General features: G+C 40.3%; 1 protein-coding gene across 1 annotated transcript in view; it reads right to left on the bottom strand.

The window, feature by feature from the left end:
- The window catches only part of LOC131226707 (non-functional NADPH-dependent codeinone reductase 2-like), a 79,854-nt gene extending 67,776 nt beyond the window's left edge, over positions 1–12,078 (bottom strand). Inside the window, exon 1 of the mRNA XM_058222345.1 lies at positions 11,702–12,078. Coding sequence (XP_058078328.1) covers positions 11,702–12,006 — 305 coding nt within the window. The 5' untranslated portion in view covers positions 12,007–12,078. The remainder of the gene's footprint in view (positions 1–11,701) is intronic.
- Between the last annotated feature and the right edge of the window lie 4,047 nt (positions 12,079–16,125).

Here is a 16,125-nt window from a genome sequence, read left to right as displayed (position 1 = left end):
AAAGCAACAAGTCATTCAAAGTGGTACCTAGACAGTGGATGCTCCAGGCATATGACAGGTGACAAAGCTTTATTCACGGATCTGAAAGATATGACTGATGGTTCAGTTACATTTGGTGATGGTAGCAACTGCAAGATTATAGGCCAAGGTACGGTTCAACTTTTTAATCTTCCTGTGTTTAAAAATGTTTTATTTGTTGAAGGCTTAAAACATAACTTGCTTAATATATCTCAAATATGTGATAATAACCATAGTATTCGGTTTTCTAATCAAAGCTGTGAGATACTAAATAATAAGAGTTCTGTAATATTAACTGGACGTAGAACGTCTGAAAATTGCTATATTATTAGCGAATCTAGCTCATCTAATCAAACATGTTACATGGTCCATACAGACGAGACTGATTTATGGCACAAACATCTTGGATATGTACATTATCGAAATTTATATAGATTGAGCAAACGAGAACTTATAAGAGGTTTACCCAAACTTCAGAAATTAGATAAAATATGTGGTGAGTGCCAGATAGGCAAACAAACAAAGAACTCACACAAAAAGGTGAATTCAAATACCACATCAAGACCACTCGAACTTCTCCACATGGATCTGATAGGACCTACCGGAACAGAAAGTCATGGTGGGAAAAAGTATATCCTGGTAATAGTTGATGACTTTACCAGATTCACTTGGGTAGTCTTCTTAAGGGATAAATCTGAAACCCTTGAAGAAGTAAGAAAAGTTTTCAAAATGATTCAAACTGAAAAATCTTCTCAAATCAGTAAAATTCGGAGTGATCATGGATCTGAATTTGAGAATAGCAATTTTGAGAAGTTCTGTATCGACCAAGGAATATTACATGAATTCTCTGCTCCCAAAACTCCACAACAAAATGGAATTGTAAAAAGAAAGAATAGGGTACTTCAAGAAATGGCTAATGTCATGTTGAATAGCATGAAGCTCTCTAAAAATCTTTGGGCTGAAGCAGTCAACACAGCTTGCTATATTATTAATCGAGTCTACACTAGCAAAGATAATAATAAAACGGCTTACGAATTGTGGTTCAATAAAAAGCCTACTGTTAAATACTTTCAAGTTTTTGACAGCAAGTGCTATATTTTACGTGATCGTGAAAATTTGAGAAAATTCGATACGAAGTGTGATAAAGGTATTTTTCTAGGATTTTCCTTAAACAGTCGAGCTTATAGGGTTCTGAACAAAAAGACTGGTGTGATTTAAGAATTCATTAATGTTGTCATTGATGATCACTTAAACACGCCAATTTCTAATTCAGATAATGATGAAGTACTAATCATTGATAAACCCGATACTTCATCGAATCAGACTGATTTTGAGTTGAGGACTGTTAAAGATCATCTAACCACACAAATTCTTGGAAACCCTCTCACCGGTGTTCGCACCCGTAGACAACTTGAGGATATATGTAATTATGTATGTTTTACATCCCAAATAGAACCATCTAATGTAAAAGAAGCTCTTGCTGATGAGAACTGGATTGTTGCGATGCAAGAAGAACTCAACCAATTTGTAAGAAATAATGTTTGGTATCTCGTACCAAGACCTAAAGATAAACACATCATTGGAACAAAATGGATTTTCAAAAATAAGTCTGACAAGTGTGGAAATATAATTAGAAACAAGGCTAGACTAGTGGTACAAGGTTATACTCAAATTAAAGGGATTGATTTCGATGAAACTTTTGCACCAGTAGCACGTCTTGAATCTATCAGACTATTTATATCCATTGCATGTTTTAGAAAGATAAAGATCTATCAGATGGATGTGAAAAGTGCTTTTCTAAATGGCGATTTACATGAAGAAGTCTATGTTGAATAGCCAATGGGTTTTGAAGATTCCAAAAATACTGATTATGTATATCGGCTTAAAAAGGCACTTTATGGATTAAAACAAGCACCCAGGGCATGATATGAGAAACTAACGAAATTTCTTTTAAGTCATAATTTTCAAATGGGATCTGTTGATAAAACTCTGTTTGTTAAAAAACATAATGATCATATCTTGATGGTGCAGATTTATGTTGATGATATCATTTATGGATCAACTTGTACTAACTTGACTACTGAGTTTGCAGATTTGATGAAATCACAGTTCGAAATGAGCATGGTTGGGGAATTGACTTATTTCCTTGGATTGCAAGTAAAGCAATAACCTGAAGGAATATTCATTTCTCAATCTAAGTATGCTTTGAATCTAATCAAGAGATTTGGATTTGAGAATGGCAAGAATTTCGATACTCCTATGAGTACTACCCTGAAACTCTCAAAAGACTCTAATGGTAAAAATGTTGACTCAAAACTTTATCGGAGTATGATTGGTAGTTTGTTATATTTAACTGCTAGTAGACCTGATATTTCTCTAAGTATTGGTATTTGCGCAAGATATCAATCTGATCCAAAAGAATCTCACTTGATTGCTGTCAAGCAAATTATTAGATATGTCGCAAGTACTGTAAATCTCGGTCTCTGGTATCCTCATGAGACTAGTGCCCAATTAGCTGGGTACTCTGACTGGGCTGGTAATCTAGATGATAGAAAATCAACCAGTGGTGGTTGTTTTTACATTGGAAATTGTCTAGTTTCCTAGTTTAGTAAGAAACAAAATTCTATATCACTTTCAACAGCTGAAGCTGAGTATATCGCAGCTGGTAATGCATGTACACAACTTGTTTAGATGCAAAGAATGCTAAGTGATTATGGAATTAAACAGGATTCTATGTTATTACATTGTGATAATTCTAGTGTGATAAATATTTCAAAAAATCCTATCCAGCATTCTCGTACTAAGCACATTGATATTAGATTTCATTATATAAGGGAATTAGTAGAAGAAAAAGTTATATCTCTAGAATATATTCCTACTGAAGATCAACGTGCTGACATTTTCACAAAACCTCTCGATAAAAGCAGGTTCAAAAAGATGAAATTTGATCTTAGCATGTGCATTTTAAATTGATTATTTATGCCTACTTATATTATAGTGTATATATTTGCTAGATTGAATTCCAATTTTTGTATAATTTGCAAGAAATATGAATTTTTGGGCATTCTTCGACCAGTCGTGAGTATAGTCGACCAGTCGACCTACGACCGGTCGTAGATACACACGACCAGTCGTAGAACTCAGGAATCACTTAAATTTGGAGATTTTTGCTTTCTTCCTCATTTCGATTTTCTTCTCTCAAGAGCCGTGCTTCGACTTGTCGAACCCATCTTTCTTGTTCTTCAAGGTTAGTATTCCAAATCTCGTTTTTCTTGCAGATTTGTGTCTAGATTATTTTCTTTTCAAGCTTTAAGCTTTGTATTTTGGATTTCATTGAGATTTGGGGTTTGGATTTTGAAAAATCTGTTTTGAGTAAACCCACTTCTCAATCCTTTGCAACTTCTTAATTCCTTGATATCCTTGTTGCAAATGGCTTCTAGAGGTAGAAAAACTACTTCCCGTGGTCCTTCTTCTTCCTCCAGATTGACCGTTATCTCTAAACGTCATCTTCTTGTTCCCAATGATGATCCATCATATGTTAAGGACATTAGATTACGTAATGTTATTGTTGAACATCCTGTTGATGTTAATCATATTACACCTTTTGACATCCTTCCTATGCTTGAAGCTGTAGGTTGGGTTAACTTATTACATTGGGGTGGGCCTGCATACCGGTCCATTGCCCAATCCATGTTTACATGTATTAGTGTTTTCTCACAGGATAATTTAACTTTTAAAATATCTACTAGAGAAGGGCCTTTTGATGTTGATCGTCATTTAATTTCAGCCCTTATGGACATTCCTGTGAATGATGAGGGTATTCCTATCCATAACTTAACTGATAAACCCTCAATGTCTGAAAAACGCATGCTCACTAGAGACTTGTGCGACATGGATGTTAAATGGACTCAAAAAGGAAATGCGCTTCGCGCAAGGTATTTGTTACCCAAATGCAGAATTCTCCACAAAATCTTTGTGTCTAATCTGTATCCTCGTTCAGGTAATAAATCTGACTTGACTTCGTTTATGGTTCGTGTTATCCATGCTATTTTCAATGGTACTCAAATTTGTTTACCATCCTTAATTTGTCATTTCATTCTTCAGTTTAGACTCCATCCTGGTCATAGTGACATTCCTTTTGCCTATTTAATGACTGTATTGGCTACACATATGTTAGTCGATATGCCGGTTGATGAGGCACCTATCCATCATCTAATCTTCAACAATACTAATATCAATAAGATGAAGCTGGATCTACTTCCTGAACAAGGTGGTGGTGGTAGTGGTGGTCATGAAAAAGCTGGTGATGACATTAATATGGATGACATTTTTGAGGAACTGGATTCTGACTCAACAAATGATCCAGATTTTGAACCATCTGATATTGATGCACGTCTGAGTGCATTAGAGGATAAAGTTGAGAATATAAATGTAAAGTTGAAAAACATGTCTGTTGCTCATGATTTATAATTCAAGTACATGCGCAAATATCTTAGGCGATTGAGCAAAGGCATGCACCAACTTGATCCCTCTATTCCTGCTCCATCATCTGGTTCTGGTTCTGACTAGTTTATATGAGATTTTTGGTCTGTAATATCTTTATAACCTAGCACTTGATTGACTGATTTTGAGTTGGATACTATCTATGTTTTATGCTGGATATTTATTCTATGTGAAGCTATGCTGAGTATGTCTATCACTGTGTTACTATACTCTCATAACTTCTCATGTTTACTCTCATATATCCCTTTATTTAGTTCTTCTTTATTGTTGTTTCCTTTGTCATATTGTGACAAAAAGAGAGAGAATAGTTTGTTCTTAACGATGTGATTGTGAGAGGAGTAGCATTAGTTATGTTACTCAGGGGGAGTATGTTTGAATGTTGAATGTTGATTGAATGAAACTGGTTGAATGTTGAATATTGAATATTGAATATTGATTTGCAGGTAAGCCAGTTTACATGACCTGGTTCATAACTCTTTAACCAGTTGTTTTACTTTATGTTTATCTTGGTTATGTGTTTTGTCACTAATTTGACAAAGGGGGAGAATGTAAGTGCTATAGTTTATATCCCTATCTGTTGTCAAATTTGTGGTGCCAAAATCACTGTTATATATAACTTGCATGAGTGAAGCTCTCTCAAGGATCAACATTCATAAACAAGCCAAAGCTCACAACAAGCAAAGCTCACAGGTACAAGGATCAAACTTGAATGTAAGAACTGCTCACAAGACAAGACTCAAGCTGCAAGACTTCAAGAAGAGTACAAGGCAGTTTATAAAGAACTCAAGACACTTTCAAGATTGAGCTACATCAAGATTTCAAGATTGAACTACATCAAGACTTCAAGGCTCATACTTCAAGGTCACTAGTTCCTAATGTTTCAATGTCCTTACTTCATGGCTGAGGTTTGACTGACCATAGGTTGACCTTAGAAGTAGGTCATTTTGGATACATAAGTCGAATGTTATTTTATATGAGTTTGGTCTGTTCTTCGACTAGTCCTAGGCCTTCTTCGACTAGTCCTAGAGTTGCTTCGACCAGTCTAAGAAATTTCTCGATCAGTCGTGAGTTTGTTACAAATTTCAGATAAAATTAACATAGTTAGCCTAATCCACTACATACCTCTTGACCCTCCTCACCACCTCGAACAACGACCCAGTCGAAAATCTTCGACTCAAAATCCAGCGATGTTTTTCAGGTTCTTCGACCAGTCGAAGGTGACCTATGACCAGTCGAAGGAGACCTTCGACCAGTCATAGAATGGTTAGAGCTTATCCTGCTGGATCTTTCAAATATCTGTTATTGCTTCGACTAGTCGAAGAGCTCCCTAGACCAGTCGAAGACGCGATCTGCTCACCTATAAATAGTGCACGAATCTCAGAAGAAATTATCGAATTAATTAATCCATTCAAGCCAATCTTCATCGACCTTCTGAGAGATAATTTTGTGCTCCATCTAAGCTAAGTGTGCTTATTTAATATTCTCTTTCCTTAGCTTTATTTAATTGATTTTGTTTCTGCTATTCCAATGTAATTTGATAAGAGGAATTGTTATTCCCTTTCTTTGGAATCAAAATCAATTAAGGCAAGCCCTATTCGGTTTAATTTAAAATCTATTAGAATTAGAACCATTGTAATTGAGTACTGGACATTGAACTTGGACATTCAATCATCTACTCTGATTTGGTTCTACCGGGTTGCTACAACGAAGGAGATAATCAGGTATTTTACATTTAAATGTAAATTCCTTTCTGTTTTGGTTTCTTTCAAGATTTGCCAGAAAAATCTTGTTGTATTGGTTATCTGAGGAGAGCCTGGAAAACTCAGAAGTGGGGTTTTTTAATTGTGTAAGCCCACATATAAAGACACAATTGTAAAGGTTTTGGGTGAACCTGGGAAAACCTATTTTGTTAGTGAACGCTAATATCCCCTGTGTGAGGATATTAGGAGTGGAGTAGCATTTTGTGTGGCTGTTGTTTAACAGTTGGTGAACACACAGGTGAACCACTATAATCCCTTGTGTTGTGGTTGAATGATTTATTCTTCTGATCTTTAATTATTCTTTTGTGGGATGTATGTATGATGGTGAATGTTGTAATCATTTAATTCAAGCATTGTGAGAATTTTGTAATAGTATAGAATTTATTTTCTGCTATTCCTTTATCATCTTGTTATTTAATTTCCATTAAAAGTTGTTCCAGCAAGGTTGCCCTGCCATTTTTATGGTGTATGGCTGTCCCTAGAACAATACATTTTTTATTACAATTTATTTTAATTCAGTTTGTATTTATTTCTGTATTCCTCTTCGATTTGAGATTTGATACAAAGATCTTTCTAGAAATAAGGTTGTCCTACCATAAACTCTGGTTTTTGGTGTAAGGTTGTCCTTAGAACAACATTTGTATCAACCTCTCAAGATCTGAATTTTGAGGTTATTTTACTTTCTTGCATTGTCATTTATTTTGGCTATCATATTCTTTTTAATTCCGCTGTTATAAGGTTTATTTGGCATTGTCCTATTCACCCCCCCCCCTCTAGGACATATAGATAGGCCTTTTCACGCATCCAGCTTGTTTCTGTGCTCTACATCAATGTGAACATATGAAGTGCAACTGAACACCTTGAGATGTGCAAGGTTCACTTCTTTCCTAGTCCACGTTTCTTCTGGTAGCCCACCATCCAATGATGCTGAGGGATTTCTATTGATGAGATATGTGACAGTATTCACAGCATCTGCCCAAAAGGTCTTGGGCAACCTTACATGTAGCCTCATGCTCCTGGCACGCTCAAGGATGGTCCTTTTAATGCGCTCAGCCACACCATTCTGTTGTGGTGTCCCTTGAATCATTTTCTGATATTTGATTCTATTTGCTGCACAATATTCCTCAAATCTCTTATCATAGTACTCTCCCCCATTATCAGATCTGAGACATTTTACTGTTCTACCTGTCTCGTTTTCTACCATAACTTTCCACTTCTTAAATACGTCAAATACATCAAATTTATGCTTTAAGAAATAGACCCACAATGTTCTACTAGCATCATCAATAAAGGAAATAAAATAACGTGAGCCACCAAGAGATGATACCTGTGTCGGTCCCCACACATCAGTGTGTACAAGCTCCAATAAATACGTCTTTGGAGTGCGTACTGTCTTCTTGAAACTTACCCTCTTCTGCTTGCCATATACGCAGTCCTCGCAGAATTCCAAGTCAATAGACTTCAGCCCTGGTAGCTTCCCTTTTGACAATAACACTTTCATCCCTTTCTCACTCATATGTCCCAACTTCTGATGCCATAATTGCCCATTCACTCCAGTTGATGCGACTGAGAGTGAACAATACGATCCTGAAGTCATGTATAAAGTACCTTCCTTTTTCCCTCGAGATATCACCAAGGTACCTTTTGTGATCTTTCAGGAATCACTAGTGAATGTCGTCATATAACCGGTATTGGCCAATTGCTCCACTGAGATCAAGTTGTTTCAAACTTGGTACATGTATGACATCCTTCAATTTCAAAACCGTTCCATCTTTCTGATTGACATGAACGTCTCCCTTTCCAACAATACTGCACGACTCATCATCACCCAGGTAGACTCTCCCAAAGTCACCTGACATATAATCACGCAGAACTTTCTTACGTGAAGTGGCATAAAACGAAGCACCCGAGTCTATAACCCAAAACTCATTCCTCGCATCAAGAGACGAGATTAAGGCCTCTGTGTCACTCTCCTCAGATAGATTCACTGAATCCTTCCCGCCTTGAGGGCTTCCTTCTTGTTTCTTGAGCGTCCTGCAATCACGTTTCATGTGCCCCTTCTTGCCGCAATGCCAACACCCGTCTTTGTCTTTAGGTCCCTTGGATTTCGTCCTTGACTTAGAACACCCATGTTTATTGCCTCATTTGTTCAGCGATCTTCCTCTTCCTTCAACATTTAGAGCATTCCCTGAATCCCCTAAAACTCCTGATGCCTTTCTTCTAGATTCTTCACTGAGAATTAGACTAACCACATCATCAAATTTCAACTTTATCGACCTTGAAGAATTGCTCACAGCAATCACCAAACCATCCCATTTGTTTGGTAAACTGGATAAGATCAATAACACCCTTACCTCATCCTTAAAAATAATGCCAACGGATTCCAACTGGCTCGTGACTGTATTGAACTCGTTTAGATGTTCAGCCACGCTCCCACCATCTAACATCTTCATGTTGAATAACTGTTTCATAAGATGAACTTTGTTGGATGCCGAGGGTTTTTCATACATGGTGGCTAGGGCTTCCATTAATTCTTTTGTCGTTTTTACATTGGATATATTTAAGGCGACGCTCCTAGACAAAGAGAGTCGGATTGTTCCTAAAGCCTTCCTATCTAGTAAAAACCATTCATCATCTGTCATCTTTTGTAGTTTCTTCTTTTTTCCTCCTAGAGGAATATAGAGGTCCTTCTGATACAGATAATCTTCCATCTGCATCTTCCAGAAAGCAAAGTTTGAACCATCAAACTTCTCAATTCTAGTTTTCCTTTCTTCCATCATCGCTCCCAATAGAACTAAACCAATAGCTTTGATATCAGTTGTTGCGCAACACGCCAACAACGCAGTGAGCCTAGATCCAATTTCAGGCCTCACCCACAAACGATAAGCAGGAAGAAATATAAACTAGAAATAGATCAAATCATTCAAAACAAACCACAAGACAAGATATACGTGGAAAAACCCCAAACTAGGGTAAAAAATCACGGATGCAAACTTCCACTATGAAGAACGAAGATTACAAAGCAATATACTAACCTCTCCCTTGGAAGCACATAAAAAACCCTTTGCCCACACCTTAGAATAATTTTTCCTTACTTTTTCTCTATATAAAAAACCCTAGGAACCCTTATTTATAGTTTAGAAAACTCTCATTTCCGCATCCCAGTTGCGAAAGGACTTGTGACACGAAATCCGCGCAAAATCGCAGAATGAATCTGCCTAACCTCGACTGGTCGTGCAGTCTGCACGACCGGTCGAGAGGACCCCACGACCGGTCGTGAATGGGCCACGACCGGTCGAACACCTCGGGATCAAAAACAGTGCTCGCTGGACTTTGAGTCGAGCCGGTCCACGACCGGTCGAGCCGGACCCTACGACCGGTCGAGCATGGCTCACGACCAGTCGAGGACGGTCCCAGATGTGGCTCCACATCTTAACACTTTCTAGGCCCACTGTAATGATTATTTCTCGATCATCTAACCTGTTTCTTAGGTCATAGACTTAAATAGAAGAAAAAACACAAATATCAGCTTAATTCGGCTCCAAGCAGTTTTTAACATTCAATAATCACTATTTCCTATGGTGTGGTCCATTGCATTTGGATATGCCTCATTTTGGGTAGCACGGTTGAAATACATATATCATGGTGGAGCCCCCAGAACACTGACTACTGGAGGGTTCACTAAGAATTCGAGTCCAAAATCACTCACGCACGAAATTATTGCTTGGCTGTGTCTTCAACCAGCTCAACCTCTTGTACGTCTCAAATCGAACCGATCGGATTGTAAGCTACGGTCCACCGAGTGGATAACTTTCAAATTTTCATGTGCATTGGTCGCCCTCATGAGGGTCGGCTTCCGTAAGGATCTACTAGATCCATTTGTCAAGTTGATCAAAATTGTACTTTTCTATTTGTGAATGATTATATAGATTTATTTTTTTATTTATTTTAAATGGTGTAGCTCAACGACAAGTAGATGGATCTGATTTTTGCACTGTGTAATTCTCATGGTGGGGTCAACCCATTGGAAAGGTTGTCTTTACATGCACTTAGTTTTCTAGAGGTCATGAGCTGTGTATACCGTGACTTGTCGTCCAACTGGCTGGATATGCTACCAAACGCACCCTATATATATATATATATATATATGGGAAAAGGTACTATGCGTTAGACCTCATGATAAGCTCCCGTGAGGTCGAGCTGTGTGGGCCCCACCGTGATGCGTGTCGACCATCAACACCATGCATTTGATGAGTCCCTTTAAATTATGGAATATCCCAAAAATCATCCGTATACGGAACTCAGGTGGGCCATACCATCTAAAATCATGTGAAGACATCGTTAAAACATATAAAAGCACTTGGTGAGGCCCACCTGAAATTTGCATGCATCTGAAACTTGGTCTGAACCCTCATCCAAGTGGGACACACATAATGGATGGGCTGGATTTGCAAACCACATCTCGGTGGGACCAAAAAATGGTTATGAATGTTTTAATGGTGCACGGCCCCTCTCCACTTCTGTATGTGGTGTGGCCCAAACAAGTCAGGGATTGACTTGATTTTTGAGACCTAGAACCAGGATGGAATGGTGCATCTGACTGATGGGGTAGATGTTCGAAACGCATCACGGTGGGGCCCACATAGCTCGATCTCATGGGACGGACTTGTGAGGTGGAGCGCATAGTACCTTTTCCCTATATATATATATATATATATATATATATATATATATATATATATATATATCTATATATATATATATATTGGTTTAACTACTTGCATACTCCACTCCTCGTGAAATCTTTTTGAGAAGTCATCACATGTGATGTGAGCCCAAAATTAGAATAGTGCATGTGATGCAGCACCGTGAAATATCTTAGCCCAACTTTTATCTTGGCAAAACAAAACAGTTTCCTCGGTTGATTTGCATCTCTTTGCTATGGCCCATTAGAGTTCTGGATCATGGTGAAAATTGATCATGGGGTTTCATGGGGTGCCGCATCACATGGACCGTTCGTATTTTAGGCCCACTACACGTGGGCAACCAATCCTCTCTCTCTATAGTGCTTGTTTTGAGTTTCACGATAGCTCAGCTAAAAATCTTGGCCGACTCGGTTAATGAGTCAACTCGATGGGTTGTCCGAACCATCAACCAGCTACTCAAACCACTGTGAGCCTGCGCGGAACAATCCCCTTTTACCAGATCATTACTGGTGTAATCATAAAAAACTATGTTTTTGGAAAATTTTAGACCAAGCTTCCAACAAGCTTAGATTTTCAGCTAGCCCGGCATCAACCCTTTGATATATTTCTTGCTGGAAGCATCCTTGATCCCACCAGTAACGAGTTGGACCAAATAATTCGATCGGACTGGGCTGAGTTTTGAGTTAACTAAGACAAGGAGAATTAGATAATTACCCTAAGGTTTCCTTGAGCGCCGGAAGGACCCGGTCACAGTGCGCATCGGTGCACCATAACTTGGAGGTGATGAAGAGCTCGCTGCGGTTCTTGATTATGCCACGCTGGAGTGCTTCTGCTATGGCTTCACCAAGGTACCGTTCCGTCCCATACAGTGCCGCCGTGTCGAAGTGCCTGTAGCCAAGATCGATAGCCTGGATGAATGTGGACACGAGATCATCAGAGATGGCCGCGGCCGCTGTTCCCATGCCTAGTAATGGGATCTTCTCTCCCGAACTAAGGACTGCTTCTAGATTCCCGCTCATGATCCTTGACTGATGATATTCTCTTTCTTGGGTTAAGCTCTAGGAGAAATGGAGACTTTGGGTGGATTATGAATGATGCGTGTACATGAATTGACTTCCATCCGTTGCCGAATAGACGGCCAAGCTAACGATAATGCTAAGAAGTTTCCTCCACCAATCATATCGCTACATTTTCTTTGTAAGAAGTTGGTAGGGAACTGCGCCTTCTGTGGTGCACATTGAAGAATGAATTATCAATCGGGTCCATCCATCAATTGGGCCCCACTAAGAATGGGTTATGATTCTAAAATCAAGGCTGTGGGACAATTCTATCTATCAATTATTTTCTGATTATTAATTAATCGTGTTACCCATTGATGCTTTAATAGCCAAAGGTCAGGAAGATAAGAAGTTCTAATACGTGTTATTTTTTCAGAAACTGGCCATCCCTGCAAACCCCAGTAAATGAATGAAGCCGATTAGTAGACAAATATGCCGGTTAGACAAAACGATGATGGCTCTGCGATATTCCGGTTCCTTCCAGTATGGTATGCATACCAATTATTTGAACACACCGAATGTATCGTGCCCAAAATACATCTTTTCATTTATTTATTCTTTTAAAGCTTAGGCCTCATTTGGTACCATGGATTTAAAATAACTTGGATTTGGAATTTTTCTTGTTGTATTTAGCACCCTGGATTTAGAATATCTTGTATTTCAAAAGTAGCAATGTATGGTATATTTATAGGGGTTTGAATTTAATTCCTAAATTAACTTTAATATCTCTAATCAACTCACCAATGTAATGTATTTTATTTTGTTTTTTGTTTTTTTTTTTTTATTGTAGCTTCATTGATATAAGGAAGTAATTATAGAATTTTCGGGTTTCCCCGGGAGAAAAAGGACATGGGGAAACCTATCATAACGCTAAACACCAAGGAAGCCGACAAAATAAAAAACCAAAACTCGACAAAAGGAGGGACCCGCACTACCCTGCCTCTAAAGCTCCCTGATCGCCCCTAAGCCCATCTTATCCAGGAAAATGAGGCCTTTGATCCAGGAAGGGAGGTCTGAAAATTGGCCAAAATAGACAGAAACTTGGTCCTCGCTACCCAGGTGCGCCAAGGCATTCGTTGGGGCATTCACTTCCCTAAAGATGTGGGAAAACACTATCTGACCCCTACTCTTTAGCCTGTTGATCCTGCAGATCCAGTAACTCCACTTCCAACTCAGCTATGAGATCCCATTAATACATTCACCACCTGCTGCGAGTCTGACTCGATTATTACACGATTGAAGCCCATAGAGAGGCACAAAACGAGCCCATCATGCACCGACCGGAGCTCCGCATAGGAGTTGGACCCGACCCCATGACCCATCGAGAAAGCAAAGATGAACTGCCCACTGTCTCCTCTACAAACACCACCACCTCCCTTTGAACCTGGGTTATTTTTGGAAGACCCATCCACATTAACCTTTACCCATAGATTACTAGGCTTGTTCCACTTCACCACCACAAAACGGTTGATCAGACTGGCCCTGGCAGGGGACATGCTAACCGGAAAGAGCTATTGGTTGCCACACTAGCAGCGTTGCTCTACTGTAGGATGTAGCCAGCAGGTACCGCACCAACAGGAGGGCCGCTGATGCACGACATCCACTAGCAGACCCGCGCCAACAGAGCAACGATTGAGGTGGGCTTCCCATCGAAACGAGATGCGTTTCTAGACTTCTAGACCTCCCACAGTAGAAATCCAGTGGCCAGATTATGGACCTGGGAAACCTTGCTGCTGACAAAATGTGCACCCCACCACTGCGATAGCTTGGCTTCCACAGACAGCGCTAGCATCACGCTGATCCCAAATAGAGCACCCAAGAAATTTCAAGCCTTACCAGCCAACTTGCTATCCAGCAGCAGAAGATGAATGGTTTCAACTGAATATCTCTCTTCTGAGTTGTTCTTGCAACATTCGCACTTCAAAGCAAGCTAAACTCCCTGGGCCTGGACCGTAGCATCTACCAGAATGACCCTATGCAAAACTCTCTAAAGAAAAAGTGAGATCCTAGGGGGAATCTTCTCATGCTAAACCTATCTCGCCCAGCCTTTATGCGTAAGATTTTCTCTGCAAACCGACAAAGCTGAGCTAACAGAAAAATTGTTTGACGGGGTGAGGGGCCAAAAAGGGGAGTCAGGGCCATCTGAGAGGCAGAAATCCTCCCGGAAAATGAAATCAATCACTTCCTGAAGAAGGAATTCAAAGACCGTTGATGGAGGATGGGGGCCATACGTGCCAAGGAATTGCTACACCTACAAGGAGCGTAAAGTGGGCAGAATTGGAGCCACCATCAGGCGCTGGAGGGGGCCCAAGCCCGTCCAGTTGGAGCTCTAGAGATTACAAATTCCACTTGCTAGCCTCCACTGAACATTGGACTCAAGAAGAGGAAACAAGGAATAAATTTTCTTCCACAGTAGGGAGGGAAAAGGGGACGGCCGAGGTGGGTCTTGAGTGAATAGATCGCTGGCGTATTTAGAGGATATAAACAAACCTCACAAGCTCCCATCTTCTCTGAATCTAATGGCCCATGCCATCTTAACTCGGAAGGCTTTCATAGTCTCCGATAGCTTCCTGATGCCGAGACCACCTTCTTCTTTAGAAAGGGCCACTGATTTCCAGCTCCTCCAATGCATCTTCTTCTTACCATCAGCCCAACCCCAGAAGAAATCAGCGAAGCATTTTTTCTAGCGATGCCAGAACCTAGGTCGGGAGGTGGGTAGTTGCCAATGTATGAACTGGGATGATACCGAAAACATGCCTGACCAACACTGCTCTACCAGCCTGCAAGAGACACCTCACTTGCCACCCGCGAATACGACCATCAACTTTTTCAATCAGAGGCTGAAAGTTGCTGGCTTTCACTCTGCTTGCTGCCATAGGGACACCTAGGTACACTAAGGAGGCCGACAACTTGGAGATGCTCAAGAACCTCTCGATGGACCGAACTCTGGACACAGGGAGTTTACTGGAACTATAGAAAGAACTCTTGCGGAGGTTTATAGATTGGCCCGAGGCCGCTGGATAGTCATCTAGATTGGCTTTCATCGCTCGAAAGTGACGCCTTGCCCCCATTCAAGAAGAGAAGGGTGTCGTCCACATATAGTAGGTGAGAGACCAGCGAACACCCATGGGTGAGCTTGAAGGGTTTGCAGAGGCCCTGCTCCACTAAGATGTTAAGGCCCCTACTCAGCACTTTACCAGAAATAATGAACAGACTGGGAGATAGGGGATCTCCTTGTCAAAGACCTTTGGAGGACTTAAAGAAGCCCGATGACACGCCATTAACTAGTACGGAGAACCAAACATTATCCCAGTAACCTTCGACCATATCTATCCAACTAGAGCTAAACCTGAAGCGAGAAAGGACTTGCTTAAGGGAACCCCACTCCACCCTATCGTAGGCTTTCTCCATGTCTAGCTTGAGCACTATGTTCCCGCCACAAATTTTTCTATTTATGTCTCTGAAAATCTCCTATGATAGAGCTATGCTTTCTGAAATCAATCTGCCTTGGATGAAAGCCCCCTATTCTAGCGAGATAATGGATGGAATGATCTGGCTCAGCCTAGCCACAATAAGTTTTGACAAGATCTTATAGAAACAGTTGCACAGACTAATCGGGCGAAAATCCGAAAACCTTGTGAGGGAGGCTGATTTGGGGAGTAAACGTATGAGGGACGTGGTGACTGCCCTGGGGAGTTTCCCGCCTTGGAATAGAAATACAGCAGCCTTGTGGAGGTCCGGCCCCACTATGTCCCACTAAGACGAGTAAAACGCCCTGGAAAATCCATCTGGCCTGGGGGCCCCGTCAGCAGGGATGGACTGAACCGCAACTTGGATCTCCAGTAGCGATTGGGGAGCCATTAACATAGCATTGACTTCTTGCGAAACTAGCGCTGGGATCGCGTTTAGGAGGTGGGAGCTATTGGCACACTCCACAACTGAGAACACCAATGCAAAGTTTGACACTGATTGTAATAAGCCTGTTGAAATATTTACTTTAGCCGAAAATGATTGAATTCCAAGTCTCGAATGGGCCACAAGCATAAAATCACATCCGAGCAAATAACCAATGATTTTTAA

This window comes from Magnolia sinica, chromosome 15 (assembly GCF_029962835.1).
Source record: "Magnolia sinica isolate HGM2019 chromosome 15, MsV1, whole genome shotgun sequence".
NCBI lineage: Eukaryota > Viridiplantae > Streptophyta > Magnoliopsida > Magnoliales > Magnoliaceae > Magnolia > Magnolia sinica.
Note: the sequence above shows the minus strand (reverse complement) of the source record. Positions and strands in the feature narration are given on the sequence as shown.